Genomic DNA, 19,577 nt, shown 5'->3' with positions numbered 1-19,577 from the left:
GGGAGCCCTGATTTACCCTATGTCCTGTAACACACACCCTTGTTCTACATATCAGGACACTTGTATTCCTTTTAAGTAAATTGTAACAAACATTATCAACATTAACCCCAGGAGTTTCTCTCTACATTGTGTGTGTGCGTGCGTGTGTAGACATCTCAGGGAGTGCAGCCAAAGAGGTTTAAGACATTACCTGAACTGATTCAGCTCTACCTTCAGCCTAACCAGGGTCTTGTCACAACCCTTCTGCTGCCTGTGGAGAGAGAGGAGTGCACAGATGAGAGAGACTACTCAGGTATACACACACACACACACACACACACACACACACACAAAGGTAAACCCAATGGAGAGAACTGGACAGTCAGAAACAGAAACCAACCATTTTAATGTTTATTCCTCACCACTTATATGGACACTATAATCTGTATTCATGGTGACAGTAAAAGTGACCTGCTTCATCAGGGTCCAACATGGATGAAAAGCTCAGATTAATTATGCTTATTTCTCAAAATGACGATGAGGCTGTTACAGAAACACAAAAGGTATTGTTGTGAATTCTCATCTTTTTGGCGCGAGTCGCACATGTGCAGCATCTAGAGCGCGGCTTCTCGGACACGAGCGCACTGAGCATAGGCAGCGGCGCACAATCACCAGTAACAGCGGGCAATCCGCAACAGGTATCATCATCCAAAAACAGAGAGGTGTTTCACAAGAACTGTCTCATAGCTGTGTTTGATTATACAGTGTGATTTTACAGCACAATCAGCAGAGAGCATCACTGCTAACCTTGCCACCGAGTACGGTGTAGTCCTCTTTGGTACCAATCTTGTGCAACCTTCACTGCTTAACCAGTTAGACCTGCCATGTATGATTAAACAGCCATTCAGAATTGTGCACCATGTATTCAATGCAATTCAATTCAATTCAATTTATTTGTATAGCACTTTTAACAATTTTCCATTGTCCCAAAGCAGCTTTACAGAAGTATGGAAACAGAAGAGAGAGAAAAAGTGTATTGTTCTGATTGTATTGTTTTGTATTGAAAAAATGTATTGCTCTTCTCCAAGTGGAACCCCTACCAATGTGGATTAGCGTTGTGTTTATAAATAAGTGCTAATAAAACACAATATTAAAACAAGGATGGCTTTCTTCAATATGTGTGTGTGACACATGTGTCTGTGTGTGTGTTTTACAGATGGAGAGGATGATAAACCCCCCCTTCCTCCTCGGACTGGCTCCTGTAGCTCTGCCTTTGTCAGTACAGACACTCCCACAGAGAGGTAAACCCCTCTTCGTCCTATCCTGCTCTGAATATTGATGTTCACTTGTTTTAAACTCGTGTGCCTCCTGGTGGTCCAGCAGCAGGATGTAATTATCATTTTATAATGCATGGAAGTGTTGGAGCAGCGAGGTCAGTTCTTTTGTTTTTGCTATACAATGAAATGAGTTTGAGTGACAAATGTGAGACGATAGCTCAGAATTTCAGGCATTTACAGTTAGATGTGTTGAAAAAACATAGAACATGCTCCTTTTGTGGCAGGCTGTCCAATTTTTAGGTCAGCAAAAGTATTTGAACTGTTAGTTTTAACATAAATACCACGTAATATTGGGTTTCATAGCTCATGCCTGCAGTAACTGCATCGTCGGTGAAGAGAGTTACTGATTAAACGGTTGCATTCTGCTTTTGTGAAGGTTTTTCAGACTTTTCTCACTTGTTGTTTGTTTCCTTCAGTCTCTTCTTTGGGAGCTGAAATGCTGCTCAGTTTGGTTATGGTTTGGTGATTGACTTGGCCAGTCTTAAACCTTCCACTTTTGCCCCAGATGAAGTTCTCTGTTGTGTTGCAGTGTGTTTTGGATGCATTTCTCTGTAAATTGCTAGTCTGCTTCTGTAGACTTGTGAAATCATTCTGTTCCTTCCATCATGGGTTCCATTATCAGTGAAGATTAATGAGCCAGTCCCAGAAACAGCAATGCAAGCCAAAGCCATGAATACCATGTTTCACAGATGAGCTTGTATGACCATGAGCAGATCCTTTCTTCCTCCACACTAGAGGGTGACACGGGAATGGATTTTCAAACCTCTCCTGTCCCACTCCCAAAAAAAAAAATTCCCGTCCCATCCCAATCCCGCAAAAAAAACTGGGGAAAAACCCATCCCGTCCCAATCCCAGAAGAATGACTCCCATTCCCTCCCACACTTGTGTTTTTTTTTTTTGTCTGAAATCTTTCAGTTACAGTAAAGAAATACAGTACAGCTCACTCTAAAATGTTGTTTGTTCTTTTATTTAACAATGTCAGTTTAACAATGTCAGATTGTTTCCATTAGGATGAAGTCCCACTGTTGCTATGAAAGAACAAGAGAGTGTCAACACATTAAAAACTACAGTACAGATCACTCATAGCATGACTTAATGTGTCTGCACGTTTTGCAGCTGGCGTCTGGCGTTTTTCATGCCGTCTTTCTCAATTCGTAAAAAATTCTTTGTTATTTCAGACTGCGCAGAAATGGAAGAAAATATAATTTTTTCCCCCAGAGTAGTCGTTGCAGTGTGAGTTTTTTTTTTTCGACTCCATTTTTAATTTTTGCATCTTCTAGAGAGTGCATGGGGAAGACGTCTTCTCTTATATTATTGGTGGTTGGCATACCAACTTCGTGCATTACTGCCAGCAACTGTCAAGGGTGTGTGGAGCATGTCATTCATTTAACCAGCCATACCAAAGCAAACAGATAATATTTTTATTTATATCAAAGGTATATTTGTGTATTCCCGGTCGCGCCCACTCCCGCTGACATTTTTTCCTGTCCCGTTCCAGTCACTTGATTTAATAGTGATTTTGTTTCCCATCCCACGGGATTCCCGTGACCTGCGGGAATCTCGAAAAAATGTCAGCCTCTACTCCACACTTTGGTCCTTCCATCACTTTGGTAGAGTTTAATCTCTAGGTTTGGAAGAGTTTGGAATAGTGAGCCATCATTAATGTATTCAATGTTAGAGATTTAAGCACTTATGTACGTCGCTCTGGATAAGGGCGTCTGCCAAATGCTGTAAATGTAAGTTTATTTCTGTATTTCTACACTGAATTCCAATATGGACCTCTCTTTCTTACTCATACAAGTGCTTGTATCTTGTATGGTGGATTGTTATTCCTTCACTCCTGCCATGTGGAGGTTGTTAATAGGGCACTGTTTTGGTGTTTTTCTTCACAGCTCTTACATTGTTTCTGTCATTAGATGCTCTACGGTGCCTCTAATTTCTCATCATGCTTTTGTCCCACATTCAGCTCTGGTCTTCAAGTTTGTTTGTCCTCTTTAACAACATGCATTCTTCACTGGTTAAATTCAAAGCTCTAAGCAAGAGTAGACATTCAGTGCAATTAATTATTCAATCAGTCAATTTAACAAAACAAAAGAACTGGCCTTGCTGTTTAAATACTTTTAGAGTATGTGAGTAGTCACATCACATCATGAGGTAAAAGTCTCGTTCACCCCCCCTTCTCTGTCTCTCAGTGTGTCAGTAGGGAATGGGTTGAGTACAATCTCTCATGAGTATCTGAAGGGCAGCTATGCGTTGGATTTGGAGGCAGTTAAACAGGGAGCAAGCAGTCTGCCTCACCTCAACAAAACACTGGTGTCATCATGCAAACGCCTGCACGGGTACACACATGCACACACACACGCCTGCACGGGTACACACACAACTGCACGGGTACACACAAACACAGATCTCTTTTATAAGGACAAACAGGCACAGAGGCCACACCTCCTTTCACAGGACTAGTTCTCATATAGTTCTCGCCCAGTGGTGTTGAACTGTTTTTGCGGGTATCTGCAAATGTGCCATCTGGTACTAGTTGTTCATTGGTTTGCCCAGTGGGGGAACTCTTAAAGGTTATATGTAAAACCCTATAACAGATGGTTATCTCTCCCCTTTCTCATCCCTCAATTTTAAGGAAAAAGTTTAAGAAACCGTAATTAACATTTTTTCCAAACATTGTGGATGATAAACAAATTATTTTGTGAATTATATTTATTCACTCTTTTGTTTGTTCATTTATTTTCACATTTTATTTCCGAAATCTACTTTATAATATATTCCACTCATTTATTTTGTCATTAACCCCCCCCCCCCCCCCTCCTCCTCTCTCTCTCTTTCTCTCTCTCTCTCATTCTCAGTGAGGTGGATAAGGTGTTGTCTGGGTTGGAGATCTTGTCTAAGGTGTTTGATCAGCAGAGTGCCTCCATGGTGTCCAGGATGATTCAGCAGGTTTATTCTTTCTCTGCTTTGTTCTTAGGAGGAGATTATACCTTATATATGAGCTTCATTACTATCAGAGCTGCTTTTCTAGAAATTTACGCAACACCTTCTGACCAATCAAAATCCAGAACAGCAGCGTTGTGTAATTCTAATTAGCATGTATCTGGTAGTGTAGTTTTAGCCATTGTTAGCTATCTGTAATTTAATGTAATTTTTCAGCATGGTGTGTGGATATAGCACCCCTTTGTGAGATGTTAGTGTTCTGTGTGAGATCAGTGATGTGGTTCATGTACTCTAATGGTGAAGGAAAAGAAAGAGTGTACAGGAATAATAGATGTGTGTAAGTGAGAGTAAATGGACATCATGTAGTGCAGCTATAAAGCTGTTTAACCCATTACCAATATGACTCTGAAACTGTTCTGTCTTAATTGTTAAAATGCTAGTCTTTCTCTCTCACTCGCTCACTCTCTTGCTCTCACTCACACAGTCTGTGAGTCAGGGTGGAGATCAGGAACTGGAGAGTCTTGTTACTAAACTAGCCATCCTCAAAGACCTACTGTCTTCCATAGAGAAGAAGGTACACACACACACACACACACACAGAGTTCCACAAGTTTTGGCACATGAAATTTATTTTTAATTTTTCAGTTTAAACATTTATTTATTGTCATTGCAGAATCCACAGCAGGCCATTTACATTATGGCTTATTTTAATTTCATCTAAGAGTAACTTGTTCTTTATTTGAACCTGTTTTCTTTCTCTGTCTCCCTGTCTGTCATTGTCTGTCTGTGTGTCTAGGCTCTAAAGGCTCTGCAGGATATGAGTGTGTCGTCTCCTCTCACCCCCCTGACACGCCACAGCAAGGCCATTCCTGTTCAGGCCTTTGAGGTAACACACACACACACATGCACATGCATACACAGAGTTTTGTTGTTTGCTTTACACCACTTGTGTCATAGTGAAACCAAAAAAGCATGACTATGTTTCTGTTTGTCAGGTAAAGCCGGACATGTACCTGTGTGAACTGGCTAAAATAGGGAAGAGCCAGAAACACACACTCAGTGTGGACGTGGAGGCAGGAAAACTGGTTGTGATGAAGAAACTGAAGGACACACAGGAGGACTGGACCACATACACCCATGACAAGAGTGAGTTGGGCAGGGGTGAGAAAAGAGAGAGAGAGAGAGAAGGACCTAGAGAAGGACAGAGAGAGAGAGAGAAGGACCTAGAGAAGGACGGAGAGAGAGAAGGACCTAGAGAAGGACAGAGAGAGAGAGAGAGAAGGATCTAGAGAATGACAGAGAGATAGAGAGAAGGACCTAGAGAAGGACAGAGAGATAGAGAGAAGGACCTAGAGAAGGACAGAGAGAGAAGGACCTAGAGAAGGACAGAGAGAGAAGGACCTAGAGAAGGATAGAGAGAATGACCTAGAGAAGGACAGAGAGAGAGAGAGAAGGACAGAGAGAGAAGGACAGAGAGAGAAGGACAGAGAGAGAAGGACAGAGAGAGAAGGACAGAGAGAGAGAGAGAGGACCTAGAGAAGGACAGAGAGCGAGAAGGACCTAGAGAAGGAAAGACAGAGAGAGAAGGACCTAGAGAAGGAGAGAGGGAGAAAGAGAGAGAGGGACCTAGAGAAGGAGAGAGAAGGACAGAGAGAGAGAGAGAGAGAAGGACCTAGAGAAGGACAGAGAGCGAGAAAGGGATGTATAAGGTGGGGAGGGAGGCTGGGGGGGTAGAGGGGGGGGATATAGAGGGATACTGGGAGTGGAAGGGGGCAAGAGTCATATTTAGAAACAGAAAACCAGAGAGAGTGAGATTGTGACTGAGAGCGAGAGGCACAGTGACGGAGAGCGAGAGGCACAGTGACGGAGAGCGAGAGGCACAGTGACTGAGAGCGAGAGGCACAGTGACGGAGAGCGAGTGAGAGGCGGTGACGGAGAGCGAGTGAGAGGCGGTGACGGAGAGCGAGTGAGAGGCGGTGGCGGAGAGCGAGTGAGAGGCGGTGACGGAGAGCGAGTGAGAGGCGGTGACGGAGAGCGAGTGAGAGACGGTGACGGAGAGCGAGTGAGAGACGGTGACGGAGAGCGAGTGAGAGACGGTGACGGAGAGCGAGTGAGAGACGGTGACGGAGAGCGAGTGAGAGACGGTGACGGAGAGCGAGTGAGAGACGGTGACGGAGAGCGAGTGAGAGACGGTGACGGAGAGCGAGTGAGAGACGGTGACGGAGAGAGAGTGAGAGACGGTGACGGAGAGAGAGTGAGAGACGGTGACGGAGAGCGAGTGAGAGGCGGTGGCGGAGAGCGAGTGAGAGGCGGTGACGGAGAGCGAGTGAGAGGCGGTGACGGAGAGCGAGTGAGAGACGGTGACGGAGAGCGAGTGAGAGACGGTGACGGAGAGCGAGTGAGAGACGGTGACGGAGAGCGAGTGAGAGACGGTGACGGAGAGCGAGTGAGAGACGGTGACGGAGAGAGAGTGAGAGACGGTGACGGAGAGAGAGTGAGAGACGGTGACGGAGAGAGAGTGAGAGACGGTGACGGAGAGAGAGTGAGAGGCGGTGACGGAGAGCGAGTGAGAGGCGGTGACGGAGAGCGAGTGAGAGACGGTGACGGAGAGCGAGTGAGAGACGGTGACGGAGAGCGAGTGAGAGACGGTGACGGAGAGCGAGTGAGAGACGGTGACGGAGAGCGAGTGAGAGACGGTGACGGAGAGAGAGTGAGAGACGGTGACGGAGAGAGAGTGAGAGACGGTGACGGAGAGAGAGTGAGAGACGGTGACGGAGAGAGAGTGAGAGACGGTGACGGAGAGAGAGTGAGAGACGGTGACGGAGAGAGAGTGAGAGACGGTGACGGAGAGAGAGTGAGAGACGGTGACGGAGAGAGAGTGAGAGACGGTGACGGAGAGAGAGAAGATGCAGGGTAAGGTAGAGTTGACAGACAAGAGGTGAAAGGGTCAATGTTTAACTCCATCTGCTTGAAGCCAAAAGAATGTCAGGAAATGAATGGTCACATTTTTTGTGTGTGAATGTTTGTGTGTGTGTGTTACAGTCAGACAGCTGATAAAGTCACAGAGAATGCCAAATAAACTGGGAATCGTTTTTGAGAAGGAGAAGGACAAGAGCCAGAGAAAAGACTTCATATTTCCAAGTGCTAAAGTGAGAGACAGACATGCACACATGCAAACAGTTACTAGTAAATTAATGCAATAAAACACAAACAATTTGTCTGTCATTTAGAAAAGGGAAGCGTTCTGCCAACTTCTGCAGCTGATGAAGAACAAACATTCCAACCAGGATGAGCCGGACATGATCGCCATCTTTATTGGGACATGGAACATGGGTAACACACACCTACACTCACACAGACTAGGTTTATGTCCTCGTGTTCCTCACTAGCTACATCAGCACTAGTTCCCCATGTAAACTGCAGTGTGGTGGAAACACAAATTCATTCAAGTGTAGTTCTCCTTCAGGGCAATTTTCAGCAAGTGTTAGGCAAGTGTGTGTACATCTGTGAGCATGCGAGTGTGAGCGCGCGAGTGTAAGAGCGCGTGTGTTTTGAGCATTAATTTTAAAACACAATGTGTAGAAGAAATACAGTGGAGGCTTAGCTACAGCACATTGTGAATTTGACACTCACACATTTAACTCTCTTGTGTGTGTGTGTGTGTGTGTGTGTGTGTGTGTAGGCAGTGTTCCAGCTCCAAAGGCCATTGGTTCGTGGCTCTTATCTCGAGGTTTGGGTAAAACTTTGGATGAGATGACGGTCACTATTCCTCACGATATCTACGTGTTTGGTACTCAGGAGAACTCGGTGTGTGATAAGGAGTGGGTAGAGAGCCTGCGAGCTGCACTTAAAGACTACACTGAGATCGACTACAAACCGGTGAGAGAGAGAGAGAGAAAGACACCTTTGGATATGTGACCTTTTTACCATTACTTTAGACACACAGCAGAACATCCATGTGTTTTAGAGGAGAAAGGACATTTTGTGTGTGTGTGTTTTTTTTTTGTTTGTTTGTTTGTTTTTGTTGTTGTTGTTTGTTGTTTGTGGTGTTTGATCAGTGGTTTATTTCTCCTTACCTGAACACCAGTGTTTCTTACCATCAGCTGTGAGATTAATCTCTCTGTTTCTGTCACCCCCCTCTCTGTCTCTCTGTCTCTCTCTCTCTCTCTGTCTCTTTCTTTGTGTTTGTCTCTCTCTCTCTCTCTCTCTCTCTGTCTCTGTCTCTCTCTCTTTCTCGGTTGTAGATTGCTGTACAGACTTTGTGGAACATAAAGATTGTCGTTTTGGTGAAGCCAGAGCATGAGAACCGGATCAGTCACGTCGGGATGTCCAGTGTCAAAACAGGAATTGCCAACACACTGGGTCAGAATCTCTCTCTCTCTCTCTCTCTCCTCTCTCTCTCTCTCTCTCTCTGTCTCTCTCTCTCTCTCACTCACAGTCTCACACACAGGGCAGGCACGCACACGTGTGTGCGCGCGCTGTGTGTGCGCGCGCTGTGTGTGCGCGCGCTGTGTGCGCGCGCGCTGTGTGCGCGCGCGCTGTGTGCGCGCGCGCTGTGTGTTTGTGCTGTGTGTGTGTGCTGTGTGTGTGTGCTGTGTGTGTGCTGTGTGTGTGCTGTGTCTGTGTGCGCGCGTTGTGTCTGTGTGCGCGCGTTGTGTCTGTGTGCGCGCGTTGTCTGTGTACGCACGTTTTGTGTGTGTGCGCGGGCGCTGTGTCTGTCTGCTGTGCTGTGTGTGTGCTGTGTGTGTGCTGCGTGTGTACGCGCGCGTTGTGTCTGTGTGCGCGCGTTGTGTCTGTGTGCGCGCGTTGTGTCTGTGTGCGCGCGTTGTGTCTGTGTGCGCGCGTTGTGTCTGTGTGTGCGCGTTGTGTCTGTGTACGCGCGTTTTGTGTGTGAGCACGCACTGTGTGTGTCTGCTGTGTGTGTGTGTCTGCTGTGTGTGTGTGTCTGCTGTGTGTGTGTGTCTGCTGTGTGTGTGTGTCTGCTGTGTGTGTGTCTGCTGTGTGTGTGTGTCTGCTGTGTGTGTGTGTCTGCTGTGTGTGTGTGTCTGCTGTGTGTGTGTGTCTGCTGTGTGTGTGTGTGTCTGCTGTGTGTGTGTGTGTCTGCTGTGTGTGTGTGTGTCTGCTGTGTGTGTGTGTCTGCTGTGTGTGTGTGTGTCTGCTGTGTGTGCGTCTGCTGTGTGTGCGTCTGCTGTGTGTGCGCCTGCTGTGTGTGCGCCTGCTGTGTGTGCGCCTGCTGTGTGTGTGTGCGCCTGCTGTGTGTGTGTGCACCTGCTGTGTGTGTGTGCGCCTGCTGTGTGTGTGTGTGCGTCTGCTGTGTGTGTGTGTGTCTGCTGTGTGTGTGTCTGCAGTGTGTGCTTAAAAGGTTTTACTGAGAACTGAGAGCCTTCTTTCAGACTGACCCAGCTTTACTTTATTGTGCGCGCACACACAGGGTGCAGTCACACTGGGTGGAGTCACATGTACAGAAGGATATCCTCAAATTCTTTTGTAAAGCCTGATGATCTGTCTTCTGAAAACATACTGAAAACAAACCATTCTGAGGTACAACAGGAGAAGATTACAGGCTCCTTTACACAGAATCGTCTAACATGAAAATAACATTATTTGCAAGTTGTGTGCTTTTTTTTTTTTTTAAAGAAAACATGAGTTTGAAAGCAAAACAAATGTTTTTATTTCTTATAGGACTCAAGTTAATATGTAAGGCATAACAGAACGGCACAATCAGCATACAGAACATAACAAAAAAGAAAATAAGGAAATAATCTTTGTTCAAAAGCTTGCATACCTTTAGTTCTTAATATCTTGTATTGTCCCCTTTAGCATCAATGATGGTCTTTTGTAAGAATTGTGCATGAGGTCATTAATTCTCTCAGGTCTAAAGCTGCCTTCTTCTTGGCAAAATGCCTTCAGTTCCCTTAAATTTTTTGGTTGTCTTGCACAAACTGCACTTTTGAGATCTCCACAAAGTGGCTCAATGATATTGAGGTCATTAGACTGTGATGGCCTCCAGAACCTTTGGAGGGTCAAACTTGCCTTGATCTGTGCTTTGTCATTGTCATGTTGGGACATCTGAGAGCATCCTATGCGCAGCTTTTGTGCTGTAGAATGCAAATTCTCTGCCAGTGGTTTGTGATAACAAGCTGCATTTATCTTGCCATCAATTTTATACTAACTTCTATGTGCCACTGGAGCTCTCAGCCCCAAACATCAGAGATCCACCACCATGCTTTACAGTGGGGGTGGTTTACTGTTGACCGCAGGTGTTGTTGACTCCTCTACAAACATAGTGTTTATGGTTGTGACTATAAAGTTTAGTCTTGGTCTCATCACTCCAAATGACAGGCCTTTTTTTGGCATGCGTGCTGGCAACTCAACCATGCATGTCATTTGTGTTTAAGTACCTCCTTATTGTGCTAAAACAACAGTACCACTATTTTCCAGAGCAGCCTGTATTTCTCTACTGTATTTCCTGTATTTCTTATTTCTATAAGTTGTTTATGGGTTTTTCTTTGCATCAAAAAACTATTTTTCTGGCTGTGGGTAAAGTCCTTGGTCTACCTGACCATGGCTTAGAATCAACAGAACCTCTTATTTTACATCATAGTTCACACTGACTATGTGCTAAATTCTTGTATGTGTGTGCAAGAGATTTTAAATATCAGACTTTTCTCTCTATGTTGTAGGTAATAAAGGGGCAGTGGGTGTGTCCTTCATGTTTAATGGAACATCATTTGGTTTTGTCAACTGTCACCTGACTTCCGGTAATGAAAAGATTCACAGGTGAGAAGACGCATGTGTGTTCGTACATGAGTGTGTGCATGCGAGCTTGTGTGTTCAGTTATTAAGTGTGATGATTTCTATCTTTGACTTTGTTTAGGCGGAACCAGAACTACCTGGACATCTTGCGTCAGCTCTCACTGGGAGACAAACAACTCAACTCCTTTGACATTTCACTGCGCTTCACACACCTGTTCTGGTTCGGTGACCTCAACTACAGATTGGACATGGACATACAGGTATAAACACTCACATACAAACACACACATGCCTGTCAGCATCAGATGTAACAGACTACCATAATGAATGAATCGTGTGTATTTCTCAAGCCAACATTTCTAGCTCCTTTCCTTATTGGGGTGAGATTGGCAGACCCTAAATAATGATGCTCTGGCATCACAGGGTTCTACCAAATGCAGCTGCCACTAAACCCCAGCTTCTAGCGTTTATATACCCCATGCTGCTTATGTGCAGTGTCCTAACTAGGAGTTTTCAGGCCATTCTTCCTTGCTCCTTATGTCAGACACCCCATCACCACCAGCCTTGACAGAATGTAAGGTCAGATAATGTAAACTGTCTTCCACAAACAAATGCAAAAAAACATTTTTATAGTCTCACAGGTGGTGCACATTCCAGTAACACTATCTTCACCTCGAAAATCCCAATAACACAGTGTGTTATTAAACTAACATACCTTTAGGAAGACTGGTCCCCCACCATGGCTGCCAGAGTCAACCAGAGCTTCAGTCCACCTAATGTGTGACACCAACATATTTCTTTTCTCTTCAGAGTGTACTCCACTTGCCTTTGTCTCAGTAGACTTGCCCACAATGTAGCAGGGTAGTGGCTACCTATAAATGAACAGAAAAGCCTGGCAGGAATCTTGGTGAAGGTAGAGGCTATGCACTACCAAGGAGAGGCTTACACACAACACAATGTCCTAGTTCACCATAAGGGCTAGTTCAGTGCAAGCAGGCTGCAAGCCACAAGGTTTGCAAGCAAGCAAGCAAGCAATAATCCAATCACGCAAGCACACACACACACATCCACACACACACATACCAATGTCCATATATATATATATATAAAACTCAAAATTAATGTGTGACTTCTTGACTTGATTAAGGGTTATGTGATGTCTCTGTTCTCTTGTTTTTCTCTGCCTTTCACTGGTACACACACAGGAAATCCTGAACTACATAAACAGGAAGGAGTTTGATCCGCTTCTGAAAGTAGACCAGCTAAATCTGGAGAGGGAAAAGAACAAGGTCTTTCTCCGCTTCGGTAAATTCTGTCTCTTAATTTGTTCCTAACACAACGGTGTGATGTGTAGTGCCTCCTGCTGCCTGTGAGGTCCACTTAAAACACACACTCCTACATATACACCTTTTCCTGTATATTTAGAACATAGAATATTTTATAGCTTTTTCAGGTCATGTGGTAACAGTAAACCTCAGCTTTACTTTCTGTGTGTTTCTCTTTGTGCTTTCCTTCAGCGGAGGAGGAGATCACGTATCCCCCCACGTACCGATATGAGAGAGGATCCAGAGACACCTACGTTTGGCAGAAGCAGAAAGCCACTGGGGTACAAACCTCTGAACCTTACAAACATCCCTGCATTAAACTTAAGATATTGGTCTAAATCCACAATACAACATTAATGTGTCCTGTATTCCTTTTTTAGTTTTTGATTAATTGTTTGATGGATTTGATATAAAGTGTTGGCCCCATTCCTGTTTTTTTTTTTTTTTGCATGTTTGTCACACTTTAATGTTTCACGTTAAACACTCATGTTTCTGCATGGTGTTTGTGTTATCTTTGACTAATATTTAAATTTGTTTGATGATCTGAAACATTCAAGTGTGACAAACGTGCAACAAAATAAAAATTCAGGAAGGGGGCAAACACTTTTTCAAACACAATGTAAGGTTCATTACAGTCATTGTTTAATGTTTGTTAACAGCAACTTAACAGTAGTGCAGTTTATATTAATGCACACTTAAGAATTCATGTGTTATGGTTTCTATAGTAACAGCTCATTCACATGGTTATATACACCCCACATAAACAGATTAAAATCATGTAGCTGTTGATATGGTATCCAATGATATGATATGGTAAATCCAATTTTAAGTAGATTTTCCTATTAACACGCTGCTGGTTGCATTTTTTTGCTGTTATATATATAATTTTAATGTTAATACTGTTTAATTAAAGCCTAGGTGTGTTTTTATTTAGCTAAAAATCAACAGTATTGTAATTATGATGCGTATAATATAGAAGACTGCAGGGAAACCTAAGAGATAAGATAAGATATTCCTTTATTCATCCCACAATGGGGAAAGTTTTCTGTTACAGCAGCAAAAATATATAAAAAGAATAAAGAATAAAAACGTAATATAATATACAGTATATACAAAAACAAAAATGTATAAAAAGACTAGTGGTTACACTGAAGACATATTGCACATAGGTAATATTGCACATTTTTCAAAAATAGAGTAGATAAAAACCACTTTCCTGCTACTTTAGCATTGCCACAGGAACTGACAGAGACTTGAATGTTAACTAGGACACATACCTTTCCTTCTACATTCTCTTTGACCACCTTTATCTGTTTTGTCCAATTTTCCTCTCAGATGAGGACGAATGTGCCATCATGGTGTGACCGGATTCTGTGGAAGTCTTATCACGAGACACACATCGTCTGTAACTCCTATGGTAAAAGTGTTATACTGTCAGAGGTTACACTATCATGGTGATCAATTATGATGTTCATTACATTTGTACTTTGGCTGCTGTTTTTTCTTCATCGTAATCAAAATATCAGAATGAACCTCATGTATTATAAAATATATATATATCCCCAATGTTAATTTTACCGATCAAAGCTGCTGCTGAACTACTCGGTGAACTGAAAGTTTCAACTATTTAAATGTTTGTTTTCTGTTTTCCATCTCTCAGGGTGCACAGATGACATTGTCACCAGTGATCATTCGCCTGTGTTTGCAACATTTGAAGTGGGCGTGACCTCACAATTTGTCTCAAAAAAAGGTGAGACCAAAATTCAAATCCTGATAATGTTTAAATAAAACTCACACGTTTCTCTGGAACAGTCGTTTCTCATGAGTGAAGTTATTGATAAAAAGATCAAAAGAATTAAGAATTTATTTTAGTGTTAATTAGCAAAGTGTTGGTTTTGCTACAGCAATCTTAAACTCAAGCTATGATGCTGCATTTTCTTTACCATCTAATTATTATTTTTATTATTATGAATTTTATTATGATTATTATTTTGGTTTATTAGGTGCTGCTCTGTGATGTTCAGTGTTCACTCACTGACACACCTGTTTGTCACTCTTTTAGGTTTGCCTAAATCTTCAGAGCAGGCGTATATTGAGTTTGAGAATATCGAGGCCATCGTTAAGACAGCCAGCAGAACTAAGTTCTTTATTGAATTCTACTCCACATGCCTGGAAGGTAAAATAGTCAGTGTCTGGTATTTTACACAGTTAACGCTGTAAGCAACTGTTAAAATGGAAGTGATCTGTTGTGTGTGATGAGCGAATTCATTTAATTTACTCTTGCTTAATTTACTTGCGCTTATAACTAAGTTCATCACAAGGTTTGTATTTGTAAATGTTTTATTTTATTTGTATGTGCTAAGAAAATAAGACTTGCCTTATTTTAAATTGAGGTTAAAATGTCTGTTCATGTGTGTAACACTTTCATCACACATTCTTTCTTGTCTCTCTCTTTTTCTCTGACAGAGTTTAAGAAGAGTTATGAGAATGACTCTCAGAGCAGTGACAATATAAACTTTTTGCGTGTGAGCTGGTCCTCAAAGCAGCTGACCACATTGAAGCCCATCCTTTCTGACATCGAGTACCTGCAGGACCAACACCTGCTGCTCACTGTCAAATCCCTTGATGGATACGAGTCCTATGGTATGACTGTGTGTGTGTCTCTGTGTGTCTCTGTGTATGTGTGGTACCCTCTTTCGATTATTGACCTCACTTTTATTGTTGTGTGTGTGTGTGCATGTGCCTGTGTGTGTGTTTAGGAGAATGTGTGCTGGCACTGAAGTCAATGATTGGCAGTACAGCTCAGCAGTTCCACACATATCTGTCTCACCGTGGTGAAGAGACTGGCAACATCCGAGGGTCCATGAGGGTCAGGGTACCTTCTGAGAGAATGGGGACCAGAGAGAGACTATATGGTGAGTGTGTGTGTGCGTGTTAGGGGGTGGGGGTGGGGGGTGTCTGGGTGGCTTAATTCAATTTGAACAAATAAATTCTTCTCAATTTGCATTTGCCTGTTCTTAGATTTCATTCTCTTTCTTTTCTAGGGTCTTTTTATTAGGAATTTTTTTATGAAATTAGGTCCATTCAGGTTTTTAACAGAGCTTTCAAAAGGAGACTTCATCATCGCTAAGTTTTACAGAAATCCAGATGTAGCTTTAGATCCCAGTGAACAAACCAGAGGTGAAATAGTGTTGACGAAGAACTCCCTAAGACAACATAAGGACAACATTCTCTGTTCACCTGTACACTATAAAGACACACAGTACTGAGTGTGTAAACAGGAGGTTCACTGTGAGCAGATTGACAATAAGAGTCCTGAGATGAACAATATATTGTTTATGATTACAGCAGCATGTCTTACTCAACTCAGCACTTGGTTGTTCTGTATTTTGAAGCACTCAATAAAAATGTGAAATTCTGGTTATATAATAATACTTTCTATTATTTCTTTTCTCTCAGAGTGGATCAGCGTAGATAAGGATGAGACCGGAGGGCCAAAGGGGAAAACACTGCCCTCTAGAGCTGGACACGATTACATCAAGTGAGAAAGATTATAGATTTCCCACATAGTGTGGGATTTTAACGTTACACTTTAAACTGCATGAATATTTTAATCATACTGTTACTCATTTAATTAATTCACATATTGAAATAATTTGTGCATAACTGAATATTCATTATGATTAATGATAATAATAACAAAGAGTTGATGATGATGCTGATGGTGATGTTGCTTCCCACAGACCCACACTTAGCAGGAAGGAGCTGAGTAAAGTTTCAGAGGAGGGAGAGAGAAACACTACAGGACGACCTGCATACACACACACTACTGCTAAAGAAGAAAACACACAGACCAGGTACATACACACTGCTGATTGTGATAGGTGTATGTTCAGCTGATCACTTATATCTAAACTGTTGACCTAAAGTTGGTCCAGGTTTCAGCGACATACTATAATAGATACAAGGGAAGTTAGCTTAGAATCAGTCGACTGCTGCTTATTAGCTAAGCTACATGGCTAGCTCATTTTATTTCTGTTAATCCAATCAAACCTAATCTTTGCCTATGTTTGCCCTGTAATTACACTGTTTAATCTCTGTGTGCGTGTGTTTTGACAGGTCAAAGCAGGTGGAGTCTGCAGATGGCGATGCCTCTATGTGCAAAAATAGCTTCAACAACCCTGCCTACTACATCCTTGAGGGTGTTCCTAACCAATCTGCTGCCTTGGCTTCAGACCTGCTCCCAGGCACCGCCCTCTCTCCACCAGCTTCATCTAAATTGCCACCCCTTGCAGGAGGAGCTGGAAAATGCAAAGGTTCCATTCAAGCACGTAAACAGACGGGCAGCCACCTGCCACAGCCCATAAGCGAGGAGGGGGGATCCTCTGAGGAAGATGGAAGTTCTGGGTTGACACGCCCACCTCCAGACTTCCCTCCACCGCCCCTCCCTAAAAGTGCTCATGAAATGCCGGACACTTCGTTCTTCCCAAAAGATAGCAAACCTCGTCTTCACCCTGATCTGGCAGACATTAAGATTTCAGCATCCGTTACCTCCAAGCCTCTTCCATCTCCCAGCTTTGCCACACCCCCTACAGGAGGCGGAGCTTTTAGTCTGGACCCTTCAGCAGGGCCATTGGCTTTCAGAAGAGGCAGCGGGGCTTCTGGAGCTGATGACCAATCGTGTTCAGTACTTCATCTAGCCAAGAAACTGAGTGAAGTGGAATATGTGGCTGGGGCAGGAGTTGGTGGAGGGGCAGGACTTAAAGGGGGCGGGGCCGTTCACAGCCGAGGTTTGGGATATAGTGAAAGCTGTCGCACTTTTCCCCCTCGCTCCATCCCGGAAGAGATCATGGATGAGGTCCTGCCAGAGGAGGTGAGTGGGTGGGGCAAATGTTCCTTCCTGTTTTCCTGTTTCTGTCATGTCTCTCTCTCTTTCTCTGTCATAATTTGGCAATTTTTATTAACACCTCCGGTCGTATTATTTTCTCCATTAATGTACGTGTACGTGTGTGTGTGTGTGTAAATGTGTGTGCGCAAATATGTGTGTGTACGTCCGTGCGTGTGTAGGCTCTTTGGCAAGGTGGTAGCAGCAGCAGCAGTTTGTCAGTGGACTCCAGTGTGGGTGAGTGGCTGCAGAGACTCGGACTGGAACGCTATGAGGAGGGACTGCTGAGGAATGGCTGGGATGATCTTGAGTTCCTCAGGTAACTCACACATACACACATGCTTTGTGTTTATAATGATGTCCAGGAGATGTGGCTTTAAAGTGTTGACTGTAATAATAAACAGTTTCACTGTCATTAAAAATGCCAGAATTTGTAATTATATGTATAAATTTGCAAACTGGAAATGTTGGAAAATTTAACTGTATTCCTAAATCCTGCATTTATGTTGTTCATGTTGTTACTCTGCTTATTTACTGCTGGTTCAATGCCATATGTGTAACAGAAACTAAAATATCAAAATTCTAGATGTTTCCACTAGCAGAGCAAAAATAACAGAACACTTGGCCTTACTCTGTTTTTCATTATTAATTTCTTTTGTATAGAACTGTTCTATAATGAATATCTGTGTGATCACATGCAGCACCACCCTGTGGACTCATTTCTACACTGTGCATTCTGTCCGGTTGTGATATTTTAATTGAGTCAGTAATTTTTGGTGGTTTGTTTCGTGTTTGATTTCCTGGTTTATGGTTATTTATGGTCATTTCTAATTGAGGCTGTGTGAAAAGTCTCTCATAACTTCCAAAATCAACTATTTATTGATATTCTAATGAATTTTCAAAGTATTTGCTTTTATTCACTGAAGACATGAACAAATTATTTTCAGTGACATCACTGAGGAGGACCTGGAGGAGGCAGGAATTCTAGACTCCGCCCATAAGAAGATCCTGTTGGCCAGTTTAAGACAACAGCAGCAGAAGTGAGCAGGAAAACTGTATCACTAAGAGCATCTATTTTCATCATCTCCCACTCAACAGTGTTTAAAGAAAAGTCAACATTTCAGTTTTACTACAGGCTAAAAATCTGCAATTGGGGATCAACCTCCTGCTTCTTTACAGAGGAGGAAGTGACATCATCAGAGTGTATCTGAGAGCTTCGTCCACATTCCTTATGTTTTCTGTGTTGGGTGATTGGCTTATTTAGTTTACTATTTTAGTGTTAATGATTTTAATAAATAAAAGGGAAATAAGAAGAAGCCAAATTCAGTAAATGATTATTAGTTTATAAACTTTAGTGTGTGTGCGCGCGCGCGTGCGTGTGTGCGCGCGTTTGTGTGTGTGTGTGTTTTCTGAGGCATTTTAGAGTGAATACACTTCGTGGCTTGTATGTCTGTCTGTTTTCTATAAAATCCTAAAAGCTGAACAGTAGTGTTAATGTGTCTGGGAATCGTGTGTTTTATAAAAGACCAACACAATTTAACTGTTACATGTTTGGGAGCCTTAGCACAGTTAATGGTTAATTTTATTAGATTTTTTTGCGCTCACTTTATGATGTTGATTCTCTCCATGTGATCTGGAGTTATCAGAAGTGGCCACCAGGCGGTGCTGCAGATGATTGTAAGGGATTCATGTATGTAATGAGTTAAATAATTAGGTGAAAACTGACCCTGGATCAGCCGCTGATCTGTAATGTGAGTGAGAGAAACTTTTGTTCCAGATTTTTCTCGATAACTGAACATGAAATTAACAAATACACACAACGTACTGTTCACTGTAGAGTCTCAAAGTCTAATGCTTTACCCCGTGTGTGTGTGTGTGTGTGTGTGTGTGTGTGTCAAACCTGTGCCATGTTGTAATTTTTAAACACTCTCTTTGTGCTCACTTTATGTCGCAGTTTGTAACATTTTTATTGATGACTTTAAGTTAATATTTGTGAATCGACGTTGAATGAATTCATGTGAATAAAAAACTAACGACTGATGTCACTGCTTCCTGTGATTGGTCAAAGTGGTGAGGGTCGGCGCTCCACAGGGATCTGTCATTACACTTTATATTGTAAATTTAAATTATGTTTATGTATTATTTAAGTACATATTAAATGTTTTTTATTATTATGATTCGAAAAGTCTAAGAAATTGTATATAAATTTTTTCTGTAAATTCTGTTTTATCCTCTTCTGGCTGAGACCTCATGTTACTCTCATCAGACTCTAGATCATGTTTTAACACAAAAACAAGAATCTTGAAAGAGGAACTTGGATAGTTAAAGTTACTCAGAACCTTCTTTGAATGT

The 19,577-nt window shown here is 42.6% G+C and overlaps 1 protein-coding gene across 1 annotated transcript in view; it reads left to right on the top strand.

Annotated features, from left to right (window-relative positions):
• inppl1a (inositol polyphosphate phosphatase-like 1a) overlaps window positions 1-19,265 on the top strand; it is a 30,167-nt gene extending 10,902 nt beyond the window's left edge. Inside the window, exons 3-27 of the mRNA XM_060887645.1 lie at window positions 151-292; window positions 1,196-1,280; window positions 3,509-3,655; window positions 4,175-4,265; window positions 4,744-4,833; window positions 5,056-5,145; window positions 5,255-5,405; window positions 7,302-7,408; window positions 7,490-7,592; window positions 7,942-8,138; window positions 8,504-8,621; window positions 10,943-11,039; window positions 11,137-11,275; window positions 12,221-12,320; window positions 12,533-12,621; window positions 13,676-13,757; window positions 14,001-14,090; window positions 14,403-14,516; window positions 14,807-14,983; window positions 15,100-15,255; window positions 15,800-15,881; window positions 16,084-16,197; window positions 16,460-17,213; window positions 17,408-17,544; window positions 18,173-19,265. Of these exons, the coding sequence (XP_060743628.1) occupies window positions 151-292; window positions 1,196-1,280; window positions 3,509-3,655; window positions 4,175-4,265; window positions 4,744-4,833; window positions 5,056-5,145; window positions 5,255-5,405; window positions 7,302-7,408; window positions 7,490-7,592; window positions 7,942-8,138; window positions 8,504-8,621; window positions 10,943-11,039; window positions 11,137-11,275; window positions 12,221-12,320; window positions 12,533-12,621; window positions 13,676-13,757; window positions 14,001-14,090; window positions 14,403-14,516; window positions 14,807-14,983; window positions 15,100-15,255; window positions 15,800-15,881; window positions 16,084-16,197; window positions 16,460-17,213; window positions 17,408-17,544; window positions 18,173-18,269 (3,549 nt within the window). The 3' untranslated portion in view covers window positions 18,270-19,265. The remainder of the gene's footprint in view (window positions 1-150; window positions 293-1,195; window positions 1,281-3,508; window positions 3,656-4,174; window positions 4,266-4,743; window positions 4,834-5,055; window positions 5,146-5,254; window positions 5,406-7,301; window positions 7,409-7,489; window positions 7,593-7,941; window positions 8,139-8,503; window positions 8,622-10,942; window positions 11,040-11,136; window positions 11,276-12,220; window positions 12,321-12,532; window positions 12,622-13,675; window positions 13,758-14,000; window positions 14,091-14,402; window positions 14,517-14,806; window positions 14,984-15,099; window positions 15,256-15,799; window positions 15,882-16,083; window positions 16,198-16,459; window positions 17,214-17,407; window positions 17,545-18,172) is intronic.
• The last annotated feature ends 312 nt before the right edge of the window (window positions 19,266-19,577 follow it).

Source organism: Tachysurus vachellii, chromosome 15 (genome assembly GCF_030014155.1).
Source record: "Tachysurus vachellii isolate PV-2020 chromosome 15, HZAU_Pvac_v1, whole genome shotgun sequence".
Lineage (NCBI taxonomy): Eukaryota > Metazoa > Chordata > Actinopteri > Siluriformes > Bagridae > Tachysurus > Tachysurus vachellii.
The sequence above is the reverse complement of the archived record's forward strand: the minus strand, read 5'-3'. Positions and strand labels throughout refer to the sequence as shown.